Source organism: Podarcis raffonei, chromosome 4, assembly GCF_027172205.1.
Source record: "Podarcis raffonei isolate rPodRaf1 chromosome 4, rPodRaf1.pri, whole genome shotgun sequence".
NCBI lineage: Eukaryota > Metazoa > Chordata > Lepidosauria > Squamata > Lacertidae > Podarcis > Podarcis raffonei.
Window position 1 is genome coordinate 9,183,244 of NC_070605.1, and position 16,452 is coordinate 9,199,695.

At 42.2% G+C, this 16,452-nt stretch overlaps 1 protein-coding gene across 4 annotated transcripts in view; it reads left to right on the plus strand.

The window, feature by feature from the left end:
• FCHSD2 (FCH and double SH3 domains 2) overlaps positions 1-16,452 on the plus strand; it is a 376,100-nt gene that overhangs the window by 1,536 nt on the left and 358,112 nt on the right. For all 4 annotated transcript variants that reach the window (XM_053385391.1, XM_053385392.1, XM_053385393.1 and 1 more), the window contains exon 2: positions 4,491-4,588. In XM_053385391.1, coding sequence (XP_053241366.1) covers positions 4,491-4,588 — 98 coding nt within the window. The remainder of the gene's footprint in view (positions 1-4,490; positions 4,589-16,452) is intronic.

Genomic DNA, 16,452 nt, shown 5'->3' on the forward strand with positions numbered 1-16,452 from the left:
AGGGTAGGCTGCAGAGGAATGGGAATCGTGGCAGAATATGATTGTTAGGGAGGCAAGTTTGCATCAAAAACTGTCTGAAGGCTGTGGTGGTCAGCTATGGTGATTCGGTCTGTTTGGTGAATGTTTGGGGGTCAGGTTGCTTGTAAGGGGGCAGATTGCCTGCCTTGGTTAGATATGGGGCCAGGTGCAATTTCTGGTGGATGCTGGCTGTCATAGGAATTTGGAAACAGGCAGGGTTAAATAGGAATGATCTGCACTGCAGAGAGCAGGGGGAGTGGAAGGTAGGATTCTGGTATAAGAGGACTAAGGTCCTGATCAAAATAGCTATATGGATGCTAGATTTGCTGTGGGTGCTGTGAGATTGGAAGGCTGGTGCTGTTTTAGGGTAGGGTCATGTGGGATCACACAGACCGGGCCACAAAAATCTGTGCAGTGGATGCTAGCAGGGGTTGTAGCTCCGTTGGAAAGCACCTTCATTGCATGCGCAAGGCCTCAGAAGTTTCCTTACAGGTAATTGGCCAGGAGGCCTGCAAAAGACCTTGGACAGCTGCTGTTCATCTGTGTGCATGTGTACAGTGCCAAATACACTAGCAGGACACTGAGGCAGCTCCTTGGGGATACGGGATGCATTAGCAAAGTTTGGTGGCTTTGTGGTGGCGGGGAAAAGAGGAACTGAGTGTGGATGACAGCATTAGAGAATAAAGAATCATTGTGGTGTCAGGTGTCCTAAAGTTGACTTTGACTACATTGGGATGTTAGGAGGTTGGTCAGCTGTTTGCATTGCAGTCATATGATTCAAGAGCTCTGGTAGGTCAGGACAGCACCATGCTAAAGCCTCTAAAGAAATAAGAGAGGTAGATTTCTTTCTTTTGTGGTGCTTTTGCAGTGGTGGGGATAATCACTTTGAGAACTTGGGAAGTGAGTTATGGAAGGACTATTAATAGCAATTCAGTCTACAGGACACGGATGAGGGTGGGTGGAGTTAACCATTTGTGTTATAAAAGGGGGAATGAGTAAGTCTCAAGAACTTAGGAGCCTGCATGGATCAGACCAAGACCCAATCTAGTCCATCATTCTGTTTTCACAGAACTATGCACTGTGTGAAGAAGTACTTCATGTTGTATGTCCTGAACCTTGATAACCAGCTTAACTGGAAAGCTCTGGGTTCTAGTATTATCAGACAGCATGTTTAATGTGATGCACGGGATTGGGGATAAAAAAAAGAATTCAAATAATGCTTTTGGTAGTGTTAGGAGTGGGGTATAGTGCTGTAAGAGTTGAGGACGTTACCCTTGAGATCTCGAGGCCTGTTTACTAGAACTCTGTAAAGAGCTGCATATATATGTTTGTGTGTTTAAAATGGAACTTGGATGCGACCGAATATATTGGAGAGTGTGTGTGTGTCTGAACTGTGTAAAACAAAAAGCCTGAACTCCTCAGTGCATCAAGATAGCTTGTTACGTTTGGGGGAGGGAAGAAGGATGCTTTTCTCTGCCCCTCTCTGTTGTTTTGAGGGTGGACTTGGCCAGGAAGCAGAGTTTATGTTAAAGGCCATTCTAGTTTCCACTCTGTTTATATTGCATGCAAGTTTATGCATTGTGCACTGTGTTTCAATTTCACAAGGGGATTTTATCTCCATTCCATGAGTTAAGGCAGCTATGCTTGATGAATTTATTTTTCGTGCTGTTTGGATAAAATTCAAACATGTTCAGCTTTTTTGTTTTTTAAAAAAGAATACTGGATTCTCCGTTTGTTTAAAAGTACTAAGTCTTGGCTAACTGGGCATAAAAGCTTGCCTCAGTTGTGTTTTTCTAGGATTGGGGCATTCTTGTTGCTGGGGGAATATTTTCAGGGTTGGGATTGCCAGAAGAGGGGGAGGTGAGATTTCTGTTGCCTAGTGGATAAGATGGGAAGATTGCTTTTGCTTGAGGGAAGGTCTGTTTCCCTGTTTTTGTTCTTTTTCTTTCTTTCAAAAGAGTTGTGTTTTTTCTCTGTATAATGATCTGGCTCAACATGATGCTAAAAGCAAAAAGGGTTAAAAGGTTTGAGCCTGTGTCTTTTAAAAAATGTTTGTGAATTTCTGTGGTGATGCCTGTAACGAGTCAGTCCAACCCCTGTCATGCTGCTAAGCGGCAGCTTGAAAAAAACACGATCTCAACATGATGTATTGTTACGACACAAAGGTATATTTGACTGCTATATTCAGAAAACATCATTAAGGATGTTGGACTCTCGACTGAGATAACTGCATTTAAAGGTTGATGTTACATGGAGTCAGCCAGTGTGAACTTTAGTTGCATCAGTTGCACTGTTCTACAAATCTAATTAATAATAATAGTAATAATAATATGTCTCTGAATACTAGTTGCTGGGAATCGCAGCTGGGAGATAGGTTAAACCCACATCCAGCTTGCAGGCTTCCCAGGGGCATCTTGTCAGCTATCCTGAGAACAAGATGCTGAACTAGATGGACCATGGACCATTGGCCAAGTTCAGCAGATTCATCCTGTGTTCTGGTGTTCTTCTTAAACATCCTGAGTTTTGGAGTGCTTTGCCTCTTTCCCCTCAGTATTTGCACTCTTGCTCCAAGCACTACAGAGCTGAATCTCTTGTTGCAAGTGGGTCCGTGCTTCGATGCTTAGAGAGAAGTGAACATATTGCTTGCAGTAGCAGGAAGCAGTGAGAGGCTGTAGGTATGAAAGTTTAAATTCGATACAGTGTTTAGAACAGAGAGAAAAAGGACTCACATAATTCACATTATCTGCATTTTAAGAATAATTTTGAGAAACGTTTCAGTAAGTTTTTTTGCACCTTGGAATTCTGAGCACGCTCTCCCTCCTTGTTTTTTGTTTTTTTTTTTGCCAACTTCATATGTGACCTGACTGCAAGGTGACATCTCAGTAGCTCAAGGCTTGAGACTGAGTTCTCTTGATTGTTTGACTGTTTAGCAATCTGAAAGCTTTGCTTGCGATACCATCCAAAGGCAAAGTTTTTTGCATTGTGCCAGCTTGAGATATTCAAAATAGGATATGCAAATGACTTGACTTTGGCAAATGGTATGAATTTAAAAACTCGCCGATGTTAGTTTGCTACAGTTGTCAAATTATAAAATGGGAATATTGTGGATTAGGGATCCATAAGTTTTAGGTTGGCTCACTAGTTGGCCGTTATTTGCCTTTGCTTCTAACTTGTTGTCAAGCTCCATAGTACATCCTGGGGTAGCTTGGCTGAGTGGGAGAAAAGATTCGGAAAAAGAAAGAGGGGAGTTTTCTGTAATACCAGATTTGGGTAAAATTGTGAGAAACATGTGCCTTTCTGCCTTCTTCAGAGCTCACTGCAATAGTGAAGTGGCTCCTATTCTTCCTTCGTGGTGGTCAGGTGCTTTCCGTGCTAACATTTGGTCTGCTTGCTTCAAATCATCATGACATGAGACCTGCTCCTCAGGTTTACTGCAATTCAACAGCCATACGAGAAATATGTAAAATAACTAAGCAAGTAATAGACATCACCCCAGAATTGGCCCTACTAAACATCTTCCAAGACAACAATGCCCATTTACACCACAAAGAACTCATAACCCACCTGCTCTCAGCAGCCAGAAACACCATAACCAGACACTGGAGAGACCTGTCAGGAGTAAGCATGGACCAATGGTACCAAATAGTATGGGAAACAGCCCTACTAGAAAAATTAACTAATAAACTGAAACTGACACGGGGACAAACAGAAGAAGACGCCTTCACCCCGGTATGGCTCCCCTTTATCACATACACAACCCAACAGGACAATGACAATAATCCACCAACAGCATACAAATCAATATGGCTAACCTGATCCAAAACACACACACACCTCACTCACACACGAAAACAAAGATCACCACAGCCAACCACAAGCAAACAATCACACCCTAGGCCAACCCCAACCTCTCTCACCACCAAAGGAACACAAGTGAACAACACAAGCAACGCTGACACCAAACTCTACATACATTAAACATAATAGAAACACCGCCACCCGACCCCACCCCCATCCATCTTCCCTCTCTCCACCCCCCCCTTTCTTTTTTCTTTCTTTTTTCTTCTCCCCCTAATGCCTCAACAAATGAAACGGATTTGTAAAAATGTTACATGGAAGAAGAAGAAAAAATACGAGGCACTGCACTTCTGTAAAACAAGAAAATCCTTAATAAAAAATATTTTTAAAAAAAAGTTTACTGCAGTTCAGAGAAAATTCAGAGGGAGGGGTATGTTTGCTACATGGTGCCTTCCAGGAGTGTAGACCATATAAACAGATTGGTGGAGGGCATGTTGCCTCTTCTACAGTTTGGAACTGCAGTGTTTAGAAGTAAGCAAAAACATGTCGCTGTTCATGGAGCTTGTAATATGAAATAACATGTTCCAGAATTTAGCATCTTGAGAACCAACTTTACAAGAATAAAACAGATTTTAAATTACACCTTTCGCTATATGTCTTTTTTATTTTTTAAGGTGAAAATCACTCAAGAGCTAAAACTTATCCAGGCTGAACAGATGACAAAAATTCAAGCCAAACATCAGGCAGAATGTGACTTACTTGAAGATATGAGGTAAGGCTACAACAAACACTCCCAGATTCCTTTCAGAGCTCCTTTTTGGAAGAACATTTGGGTTACAAAACTCCGGGAACTGACGATGGAATTTCCTCTTGGATTTCCTGCTTTTAGACTCTTAAAGCATTGACACAGCTGGAAATTATAACTGGAACTAACACAATGCATACTTGCTCAGTTTGAAAGAGGGGTGGTTATAAATATGTGTCATGAACAATCCAGGTCCTTTTGGCAATATTCTTCTTATAGAAAGCTCTCCGATGCTTCCTAGCTTTACCTTACAAATGTTTGGGTGTGGTAATTCACCTAAATTGCATTTAACTATCTTTTCTGAATTCAGCCTTTATGCAACTGTCCTTTATGTTGATCATTACAAAATTCGTTTATAACCTGATCTTAAAGAGGAATTTCTTGTTCTTAGTGTTTATGCATTTTATTGTCAAAGCAACTATGGGGAGTAATGTGTATCTGAGAAGCATCTGGAGAAATAATCAATGGCTCCATTTAGAGACCATTGATTTCTAGGATGGACATGTTAAGGAATATTTAAATGTCAATAAACCTGTAGCTGCCCTTTCCCTCTCAGTACTGTGTTTCACTAACTGCAAATTCAAAAAGATTACTTAGGCTTACATATCAGCACATAGAAAAGGTGGAAGAGACAGATTAGAAAGTGTTGGCTTGATAAAGTCCTATAATCTGACAGTACTTCTGTATCACTGAAATTCTTCTAAAAAGCTCCGTAGTCTATGAAGATCAATATCTTAACTAGTTAAACTTGCTTTTTATGGGAAAGATTGTAGCATATGGTATGTAAAAATAGTGAGTATGCATTCTTGGTGAAATAAAACTTTAGTTAAACCACAGTCAGGTTGATTTGAGTAGGTTGTTTATAGGGATTACACTTTATGACTGTGGCACTTGCTTGCAAGTCCAGGAACTCTTCTCTCAATACTTTCTATAACATGACACTGTAAAGTTGTGATATCTAGAATATGTAATCATAGGGTCATCTAGTCCAGCCCCTGCAGTGCAGGAATCTTTTGTCCAAGGTGGGGCTTGAGCCCACAACCTGAGATTAAGAGTCTCATACTCTACTGACGCGGGTGGCTCTGTGGGTTAAACCACAGAGCCTAGGGCTTGCCAATCAGAAGGTCGGTGGTTCAAATCTCCGCAACGGGGTGAGCTCCCGCTGCTCGGTCCCTGCTCCTGCCAACCTAGCAGTTCGAAAGAATGTCAAAGTGCAAGTAGATAAATAGGTACCGCTCCGGCGGGAAGGTAAACGGCATTTCTGTGCACTGCTCTCGTTTGCCAGAAGCAGCTTAGTCATGCTGGCCACATGACCCGGAAACTGTACGCTGGCTCCCTCGGCCAATAAAGCAAGATGAGCGCTTTATTGAGTCGGCCACAACTGGACCTAATGGTCAGGGGTCCCTTTACCTTTACCTTTACTCTACTGACTGAGCCATCCCAAGCAAATATGTCTATTGTAAGTTTATATATGGTAAGTGATTGTTTACAGTCTGTCTTTATCAAACAAAAGACCTGTGCAGGGCAGTCTATAGTATCATGAGGGATGTAGCTGCAGCCACCCCACCATCCGCAAACTAATTCTCAGGATTCCTTACTTGGGGGGGGGTCCTCCATGTTTTACATGGAATGGCTGTGGAGAATTTCTAATATGATAAATTGGGGTAACTCACACATTCAAAATTTCAGATATGCCCCTAAAACCTGGGTATTTGTAAATTCAGGCTTACATTCTGAAAAGTTCTTTTCTATGTTAGTTTCTGAAGCATTGCAGTGCAAGATAAGGAGGAAGATAACAGGTGCAACTACATAGAGAACATCTGTAATAGAGAATTCGTTACCAGTGCTGATCTGCAAAGTTTTTCAGTTTTAGCTTATGAAAAGGATGTGCAGCTGGCCTGCCGTTGTTGTGGTTGGAGTTTGATCTCTTCACTATAGCAATCAAAGGTTCAAGGTTCTTCGGAAATAACAAGACCGTACAGCATAGGATCTGGCCCTTTTCCAGTTTTGCTCGCTTCAAAAGCCTTCGGCAGGTTGAAGAAATCCATCCACCCAGCATATGAGTGTTGGGGAACCTCTGACCTGCTGGATGCAGCAGCAACTAATATTCTTCCAATACTTGTCAACCATTCTTGCCCTCTTCATGTGTTATAACTAAAACACATCTCTTCCCCAAGACTGAGGGACAATCACAGTCAGTCAAACTTGCACAATCTCATACAAATCCAGTTGTGAAACTTCTGGAGGGAAACAAGTATCCTGCCTAATAACTGCTAGATCTTACAACAATTCATGCATTAAAATAAGACAGGCAGACACTAACCAAATGGTTCATCTGCTTTAGACTGTAGCTACCTTTTTTAAAACAGCAGCAGCAACAACAACAGAGACCTGGGCAACAGCAAACCTTGTCTTTCTGGTGGGTAGAATCAGATGCCCCCTGGAATCCAGATGGGGTGATTTAGTTATATTTTGAAGTTCTCTTAAGATTCACTAAACTTTAGAGTGTACTGTTAATTAAGTGCCAGCATGCTCTCCTCTTTTTTTCTCATCTAACTTGTTAAATATGAACTGAAAAATCTGTTGTCTGCCGACAGCCAAGTTTAAGATTCTCTTCTGTTACTGTTGAAAGATATTTGTAAATGCCTGAAACATAAGTGATCTGATTTTTCCAACTGTGCTTCAGTTGTCGTGTGTTCCCATTCTGGCTGTGATAATGTCCATTCCTGATCATAAAGTTTTTGGACTGCTTTTAAAAATGATTTTGTAATTTTGGTGTCAAATATGCACTGCTAATTATTGCAGAATAATTGGCACGTCTACACTTAAATGTAACTAGCAATTCAGAGTCAGCACTGATTATTCAAAGCAAGTAGAATTAAGGGGTTCTCTTAGCAGAACAGAGGTACATGGACAAAAGCACATATCTGATTTAACATACAAAGGACTGTTCCCTTCTGCATGTGGTAGTTTTGTTTCTACAGTAAGTCTATTGCTCTTGTTATTATTGGGTTAATAATTAGGGGGTCATATTATACACAGATGGTGAATGCACAAGGGTTCAGGTTCATTCTTGGGCTCTGGTCTTTGCGGCCTGGGTTCATGTTTGGGCTCTGGCGTGGGCAGTCTGGGGTCCGTTTCAGGCTCTGGCATGGGCGGCCTGGGTTCAGGCTCTGGCTCTGCCCCAATTTCTTAATTTGGGGTTCAAGAAAATAGGGATTGTTGGTATTATTCATGGGGGCATCTTATACATGGAAAAATACGGTACCTAAAAAATAAAATTCAAATAACTCCTAATGAATGGATTTCTGCACCTATTGAGCAATGGAGGGTGATAATTTATGTTCTTCAGCAACTGAGATAGCAATAGAGGTGACAGAATGTTGCAGCGTGGATAGTATCTTTTCTGGGTTCCTGCCATTCCGTCCCCCCTTCACCCAGTTTTATGACAAACACCCCCCCCCCCCCCCGCTTATTCAACAGGCTTTGGCTGTTGAGCTGGAGTGGGGGCTTTTGCAAATTTTGAGGTTCCATTTGTGTGTGTGTGTGGTGCCATTTTTGACTACATAAGAAGTGGCACTTGGGAGAATTGGGAGCTCTGTTATCATAGATGATGTGCAACTGAACTTGATAAATGAGCTGTGTTCTTAAAACTGCTATACAAGTTACTAATTCGTGCTTTAGCAAATGTGATTAGTAAGACTGAGAACATTCTACAAATGTGCACCCTTTTTTTTTTTACTCCTGCAATTTGTTTGGGGAAATGGAGGTCCCTCCAGAGGTTACAGATCTTTTTCTGAACTAGCTTCTTTTGCAGTTGCCTTCTATAATGTAAATACACATGGAAAATGTTTTGTTTTAAACATGAATCTTAATTTACTGTGCATTGTAGTTTGCAGGAATTTTTAGTAACTAGCCACATGGCATATTGTTGTGGAATAGATGACTTCTTTTGACTCTTACTGTGCTGTCCCAGATTTGACTTGGTGTTCAGAACTGTGTTTGTAAAAGAGTGATGTTTATTTTTAACCACCTTGCTTGTACAAAAAGTGAAAGTAATCTGATGCTGGAACTTGAAGTGATACAAGCATGGAGGTGTGGATTTGGCATGGTGGCTCATCTTCACAGAGGGACAGAAGGTTGCTTGTCTCAGGAGTATGTGTCATGGCTTGTTTAAAGATGAGCCAACACTCTCTATTATGCACCAAAGCTTGCATTTAATAATGTGCTCCAAAATGAATTCAGTTCTTTTTAGCATTTCTCAGCAGCCACTTTGCTGTAAACCACACCCAAATTAAAAACTCAAAAAGCCCACTGCTCACAGAGTAAAATATTAAGTCCCCAGCAGCTTCAGACCACAGTTAAAATGTATAATTTAGAATGGGTTACCCATGCCATCCACCGGAAGAAAATGTCTACTAAAACTGCCATGTCTTCAACAGCCGGTGAAAGAGCCAGGCAGACCTTTCTCAAAATGCACCCTAAAAAGTGGGGGCTGTTTGAGAGTAGACCTGGCTTGAGTTTACCTGCTTGAAGGAAAGGCTGGAAAGCGAGGCCTTCCAGGTTTAAATAAGGAGGTGCATTCAACAGGTGACATTCCTTTAGGATACACAGGCCCCGGAGCTTAGTCCTAGTGTTTGCTCTCTTTGCAGGGCTTGGACCTTTAATAATTCACTACAGCACAGTCGCATCTTAAGCACTTTTAACTTGGGTGATTTCAACCATATGTGGTTGAAGGCTGGTGACTGAAATCCCACAAGTTAAATGCAAGCAAGGCAGAGAGCTTAAAAGCTTTTTTGTGCTGGTAAAACCTGATGCAGAAAGAGCTTTTTAGCTCTCTGCCTTGCTCTGAGGGACAGGGAGGGCAAGGCGTTCTCGGCGCGCTGCCTGCAGCAGCCCCAGGGTGCTCACTGGGGAGTTCCCCCCCCCCAAGGGTTTAGATATACATTATATAATTTTATTTGTATGCTGCTTTTCCATGGTTCAAACCATGCTCAAGGCGGCTTACAACATGAAGAAACACATAATTACACCATAAACTATCCAAAAACACACAACCAAATTGACCAATTTCCACATAAATCATAATATCTAAAAAACAAAACAAACATCAGTAACAGCAACAAACTCCCCTAAACAATACCTGAGCCCAAGAGTCTGTTTATCGGCCTATGTTTTGTAGCTGGAGTCAGTCTCCCAAGCCTTCCAGGACTCACAGCCATATGCATTTTTGCGTATAAGTGCAACCCTTGGAACCAAACACCTGCATAAGATACTGTACCATATTCTGTCCTTGAACACTGAGATAAAACTAGTGGTTTAGGCTATAGCCACACAATTAAGATCTTGCCCAGCGTTCTGTTTCTAGCAGAGACAAGCCAGAGGCTTCTGGAAGTTCATCAGATTGTATGAAACTGATAACTGTCTCCAGCATCTGGCAATCATAAATTAAGCATGTCACCTTCAGAACATTAGGGTTCTTTTCAGCTATCCTGGCCAGAGCTATTGATAAAAAGACACATCTTCCATTGATTTCTCTATTTCTTTTCAAAACAAACTGGCTGACTTAATGCCAACCACTGAAATCCACCCACCACTTCCTGAAGCTCTCCCGGCTTTACCATGTCTTCAGAGGAAGGGAGTTGGTAAACACGAAATAGCCACATGAAAGACAGAACACACCCACTGCAAATAAGATTCACTTCTGTACTGATTCTTCATGAGGCATTGCCTGAACATAGGTGTTATTATTGAAGCTTTCTCACTGATAATGTGCTTTTTTTGACCACTGACTTACTGTCTATCTTTTTCACTCTGTGAATTGAGCTAGTGGGTTTTTCCGGGTTGCATGTATGTGTTTTGCCAGTGCTGGAATTGAATAATAGTAAAATTGAAAGGAACCAAGGCACAATTTGGCCATCCAGTTCAACTCATGTAACTTGTGACCCATCACACCAAATGGAAGGTAGGGGCACACGGTGGTTCAGTAAACATTTTGTTCTTGCTGCCCATCTGGAACTAAAATGCCAGGGGAATTGCCAGGCATCTGACACATAGCCCAATATATGGCTGGCTTGCAGCTTGGTAGGTCACAAATCGTGTAAGACCCACCTACCGTATCCTCTGCCCAAATGCAGGGCCATCCATCCACCAGCCGAATAAAGCTCAGCTCCCTTACCATCTTTCCACTAATTTTGTTGGCATCCATCTGTCTCCAGAGAGAATGGAGTGTACTTTGGGGGGTGAAGTCAAACCACTGCATTAGTAGTACTGAAGTGACCTCCCCGAGGCACAAGCCTGGGCATTGTGTCTGGAGGTCCTGCGAGGCTCAGACAACAGAGTCTCATAGAATCATAGAGTTGGAAGAGACCACAAGGGCCATCGAGTCCAACCCCCTGCCAAGCAGGAAACACCATCAGAGCACTCCTGACATATGGTTGTCAAGCCTCTGCTTAAAGACCTCCAAAGAAGGAGACTCCACCACACTCCTTGGCAGCAAATTCCACTGTCGAACGGCTCTTACTGTCAGGAAGTTCTTCCTAATGTTTAGGTGGAATCTTCTTTCTTGTAGTTTGGATCCATTGCTCCGTGTCCGCTTCTCTGGAGCAGCAGAAAACAACCTTTCTCCCTCCTCTATGTGACATCCTTTTATATATTTGAACATGGCTATCATATCACCCCTTAACCTCCTCTTCTCCAGTCTCCCTCCCAGCCTCGCTGTGTTCTCCAAAGAGAAGCAGAACAATACATTTGGTACTGGCTTAGCTGCAGGAGTTGCTGGAAGGAGGCGTACAAGGCACCATCCAACCATCTTAGGGACTCCTCTCTAGATTTATGTAGGGTTTACTCCTTAGCCTTTTCTTCTCATGAAGATATCCCACAAGGCAGCAGAGGTTTAGAATCTGTTTCGCTTTCCCTAGACGGGCTACCTTCCCAGGTTGATGGGCTCCATCTGCCCCTCACTTCCCTCTACAGCTCATGCAGAAACCACCTTCTTGACCATTGGACCCACGATTGGTCTTGTCTACGCAATCCGCCAGAGCCTGTCTTTGAATGCAGGGATAGTCCTTAACTCGCTGAGGGTTTAAGACTCATTGGCTACACTCACCTGGTTTAGCCGGCCAGTCAAAGCTATAATTTACTATGTACTAAGGCAAAAGGTAAAGGACCCCTGGACAGTTAAGTCCAGTCAAAGGCGACTATGGGGTGCAGCGCTCATCTTGCTTCAAGTCAAGGGAGCCAGCGTTTGTCTGCAGATAGCTTTCTGGCTCATGTGGCCAGCATGACTAAACCACTGCCAATCATTCTCAAAAGACATAAAAGCTTGGTGAGTTATCCTTCCATCTTTTATGTCACTGCAAAAAAAAAAGTGTAGATAAAGAATACTTGGCTATGTGGTTTCTATCCAACAAATATCTCAGTAGGAGAGAGGAATAGATTAAAGTAGCGTATCTAAATTTGGGAAGAGCCTAGTCCTACAGAAGTCTGAAATTATGGGGTGAAATCAGAAGATGCTACATACTGTTAACTCAGGTATCGTAAGATAGTTATTCTAGGGCAGCAAATCATGTTTTGATTATTGGGTATATGTCTTAAATGGAATAACTGAGTATAGCCTTTCATTGATGATGTACCTAACAAAACATAAAAGCATCAAAGCAGAAACATTATTTCATTACATTGTTGTAACAATGTGTTAGTTAACAAGTGACACAGATTCCAAGCACTAGAGAAATATGTTCGAGAAATAGACTTCAAAATCAAGATGCCTATTCGACATAGACTGTGGCATTGTAGAGACTCAACATGGGAATAAAAGCAGTTATTGAATTCAATTTTCTCCTAATGTATAGAAATTGAAGAACAGGGTGAGAAAAGGGTACTTGGAGAAAAACTCCTACAAATAAAATGTGTTTTGAATAACTAATTCACATCTTCTTTAACACATATCTTAGCAGCTACAACTTGGTTTACCATGTGAAAAGGATCAGAGGTGAACATATTAAGGTCTTCTGCTCTTTGAGTAAGGTAAAGGGACCCCTGACCATTAGGTCCAGTTGTGGCCGACTCTGGGGTTGCGGCGCTCATCTCGCTTTATTGGCTGAGGGAGCCGGTGTACATCTTCCAGGTCATGTGGCCAGCATGACTCAGCCGCTTCTGGCGAACCAGAGCAGCGCACGGAAATGCCGTTTACCTTCCCGCCGAAGTGGTACCTATTTATCTACTTGCACTTTTGATGTGCTTTAGAACTGCTAGGTTGGTAGGAGCTCTTTGAGTAGATGTTAGTAAAAAAACAATTCTTTTCACTAATGAAAGTCATAGCTCTAGAAAGAATTATTAAGACTGATCAGATTTCCAGGCTCTCTTAGCACTGAAGGTTTTTCAAATACTATTGATGTTTACCTTGTCCTGTTTCCAGACACCAGCAATCAAAATTTCCTTTCCTTTTAAACTTTCCAGTTACAAGAAAAGCTTCTGAGTCTGCCTTCCAGCTTTAGCATTTTTTGTTTACTGTAGAAGAGACTGCCTTGTGTTCGGGAGTGCACCTGAGCATGTAGTGGAAATCTTAAAAGCAAATACGTTCAGCTAGCAGGCACAACTTAATGTGTTGCGTGAGCCATAGAATACAACATGTACAGCAAATATGATAAACAGGGATCTGTGATCAGGAATCTGATTAGAGGAAAGAGGGAGGAAATTGAGAAATGCAATACTTAGTGGCTGAGTTGTGAGACTGTAGCTTGTTGTTTGATTTGCATCTCTCTCAAAGCAAATGCTTTAACAATATTGAGCAGGGGAAATGTTATATTGAAAGGACATTAATGCATAGCACGGGGAGAGCTCTGGATTTTGCTTCTTTTTGAAGGAATTAAATTAAAAGTGTTGGTGCCTTTCAGTCGTACTCTTATTACAACAGACAGGTAATTTTTGAAAAACAGATAATATTTCCTAAGTTTCTTTCCTTGGGGGCACCTAATACAGTTTCTGCCACTCCTTCATTCTCCACCATAATTATTTTCTTACTAATGCCAGGTCTTTTTAAAAAAACACACCAAAAAAACCACCCCAAAACTCTCTTGAAAGAAAATCAGCTACATCTAGCAATTATTCTTCATTATAGTTACCAGACTATTTTATATTGTAAACCACTCTGTGATCTTGGGATGAAGAGCAGTATAGAAATTTAATAAACAAAGAAACAAACATTTTACTTATTTGCTGGTAGCCTCTAGACTGTTCTTTGTGCCAGAGTTTGTGAGTCCAACCGCTTTCCCTACTAGCCTTAGGATATTTGGAACAGTAGTAGTTTCAGGGGTGAGATAACCCAGCATTTCTTTCTATTACTACTAGAACTTTCTAGCTAAGATCTTATAGACACATGCTAGTCAAAACCCTCCATGTAACTTCAACACCATTGGCATTTCAAGTTCTCTGAAAGACATGCTGCTTTTCATGAAGCTGTTTTGTTTTGAAATGGAGCAATATTTAGATCACACGTTGCCATTTATTTGTTTTATTTATTGATTAAATTTGTATATCACCCTTCATCGGCAGATTCTCAGGGCTGTTCACAGCCTAATGCAATATAAAAGCACAAAATACACAATAAAAACAGGAACAGAAAAACACAAACCAATAATCCCCCTCCCCTCCACCCATACAGTATGCATACTGGATCCGTTTCAATCAGGACTTAGGCCCAGGTTTGGCACAGAAACTGCTTTGGTCATCCTGTATGATGACTTCTGTTGGGGGAGAGACAGAGGAAATGTGTCCCTGTTAATTCTCCTCAACATCTCAGTGGCTTTTCATACCATCAACCATGCTATCCTTCTGGAGTAGCTGTCCTACTTTGCAGGGTTGTGGGATGACACTGTGTTGTGGTGGTTCCAGTCCTACTTTGATGGCTATTTCCAGAGGGCGATGCTTGCAGAGTGCGACGTGGCCCCATGGAGCCTTCAATGTGGGGTTGCTCAGGGTTCAGTTTTATCCCCTATATTGGTTAACATCGACATGAAACCGCTAAGTGGGGTCATCCAGAGTTTTCGAGCCTGTTGTCAGCAGTATGCTGATGACACACAGCTCTGCTTCTCATTTACCGTATTTTTCCCTCTATTACACGCAGATTTTTTCTCCTAAAAAGTAAGGGGAAATGTCTGTGCGTGTTATTGAGCGAATGTGTGGTCCCTGGAGCTGACAAGCGCGAGTGAAGGCAAAAATCAGGCAAATATCAAATTGTCCGGAGAAGGGAGGAAAGAGGAAGCTGCTGCTTTCCTGCATTCTGCCTCAGGGTCTTACTGCCCACCCGCTTCTGTTTCCTTACTGTGTTTGCTGAAACGGAACAAAGAGCAGAGAAAACCCCTCCCCTCCAGGCAAGCAGAGTGGAAAGCAGAGGGTCCTTCCTTCTAATTCCTCTCCGTGCGTCTGGGACTCGAAGGCAACATGCAGGTTGGGGGGGGGGAGAGAGAGAGCTGGCTGGCTTGTGGGGGGGGGGCTTTTCCTTCCTTTCCTCCCTCCGGTAAAACCCCTCTCCTGCATTCTTAGCCAGCTGCTTCTCTGCACACCCCTCTCCTTGTCGCTTCTATGTTTTTCCTTCCCTCCCTACTTAAAACGTGGTTCCAATCACGGATCCACATGGATCCTCAGGATCTTTGCATTGAGTCACCCCAAATTCACCATCAGATCACATAGCAATGATCTGATGCAAAAACAGGGCTGCAATGGTGCAAAAACATGGTTACAAAGCACGGATCCACATGGATCCTCAGGATCTTTGCATTGGGTCACCCCAAATTCACCATCAGATCACATAGCATGTCCATGGCTACAGCCTGCACCAAAAAAATCACGCACCCACTGTTGCCTGGGGCTGCAATGGTACAAAAACATGGTTACAAAGCATGGATCCACATGGATCCTCAGGATCTTTGCATTGGGTCACCCCAAATTCACCATCAGATCACATAGCATGTCCATGGCTACAGCCTGCACCAAAAAAATCACGCACCCACTGTTGCCTGGGGCTGCAATGGTGCAAAAACGTGGTTACAAAGCACGGATCCACTCATTGTAAATCATTTCCCAGAAAGCCTTAACCTTTGGGCATGTCCACCAGAGGTGAAAGAAAGTCCCCTCTGCTTCCTTACACTTCCAACATTTATTGTCAGACAGGTGATGTATCTTAGCTAACTTGACTGGGGTCATGTACCACCGGTATATCATTTTCATAATGTTTTCCTTCAAGGCCGTACTGGCCGTGAATTTCATTCCGGTGTTCCATAACCTTTCCCAGTCTTCAAACATAATGTTGTGTCCAACATCCTGTGCCCATTTAATCATAGCAGATTTAACTGTCTCATCCTGTAAATTCCACATAAGCAGCAAGTTATACATTCTAGATAACAGCTTTGTCTTTGGTTCTAACAATTCTGTCTCTAGTTTCGACTTTTCCACCTGGAAACCAACTTTTTTGTCCATTTTGAAAACCTCTTGAATTTGAGCATAATGTAGCCAATCTCGCACCTTATTTTTTAGTTTGTCCTGGCTCTGCAACTTCCAATTGTCTCCAATTTTTTCAGTCAATTCCCAATATTTCGGCCAATAGGCCTCCATATTGGGTCTTTTTCGGGCCTTGGCCTCCACTGGTGATAGCCACCTCGGAGTTTTACTCTCTAGTAAGTCTTTATATTTCATCCAGACTGCAAAAATTGCTTTTTTTTACAATGAGTTGAAAAAGGTATTTAGGTATACCTTTCCCAAGAAACCAGAGGCCTTCCTGTTGGGCATGGTAGACCAGAAAGTGTTAAAGAAGGACAGAACTTTGTTTATGT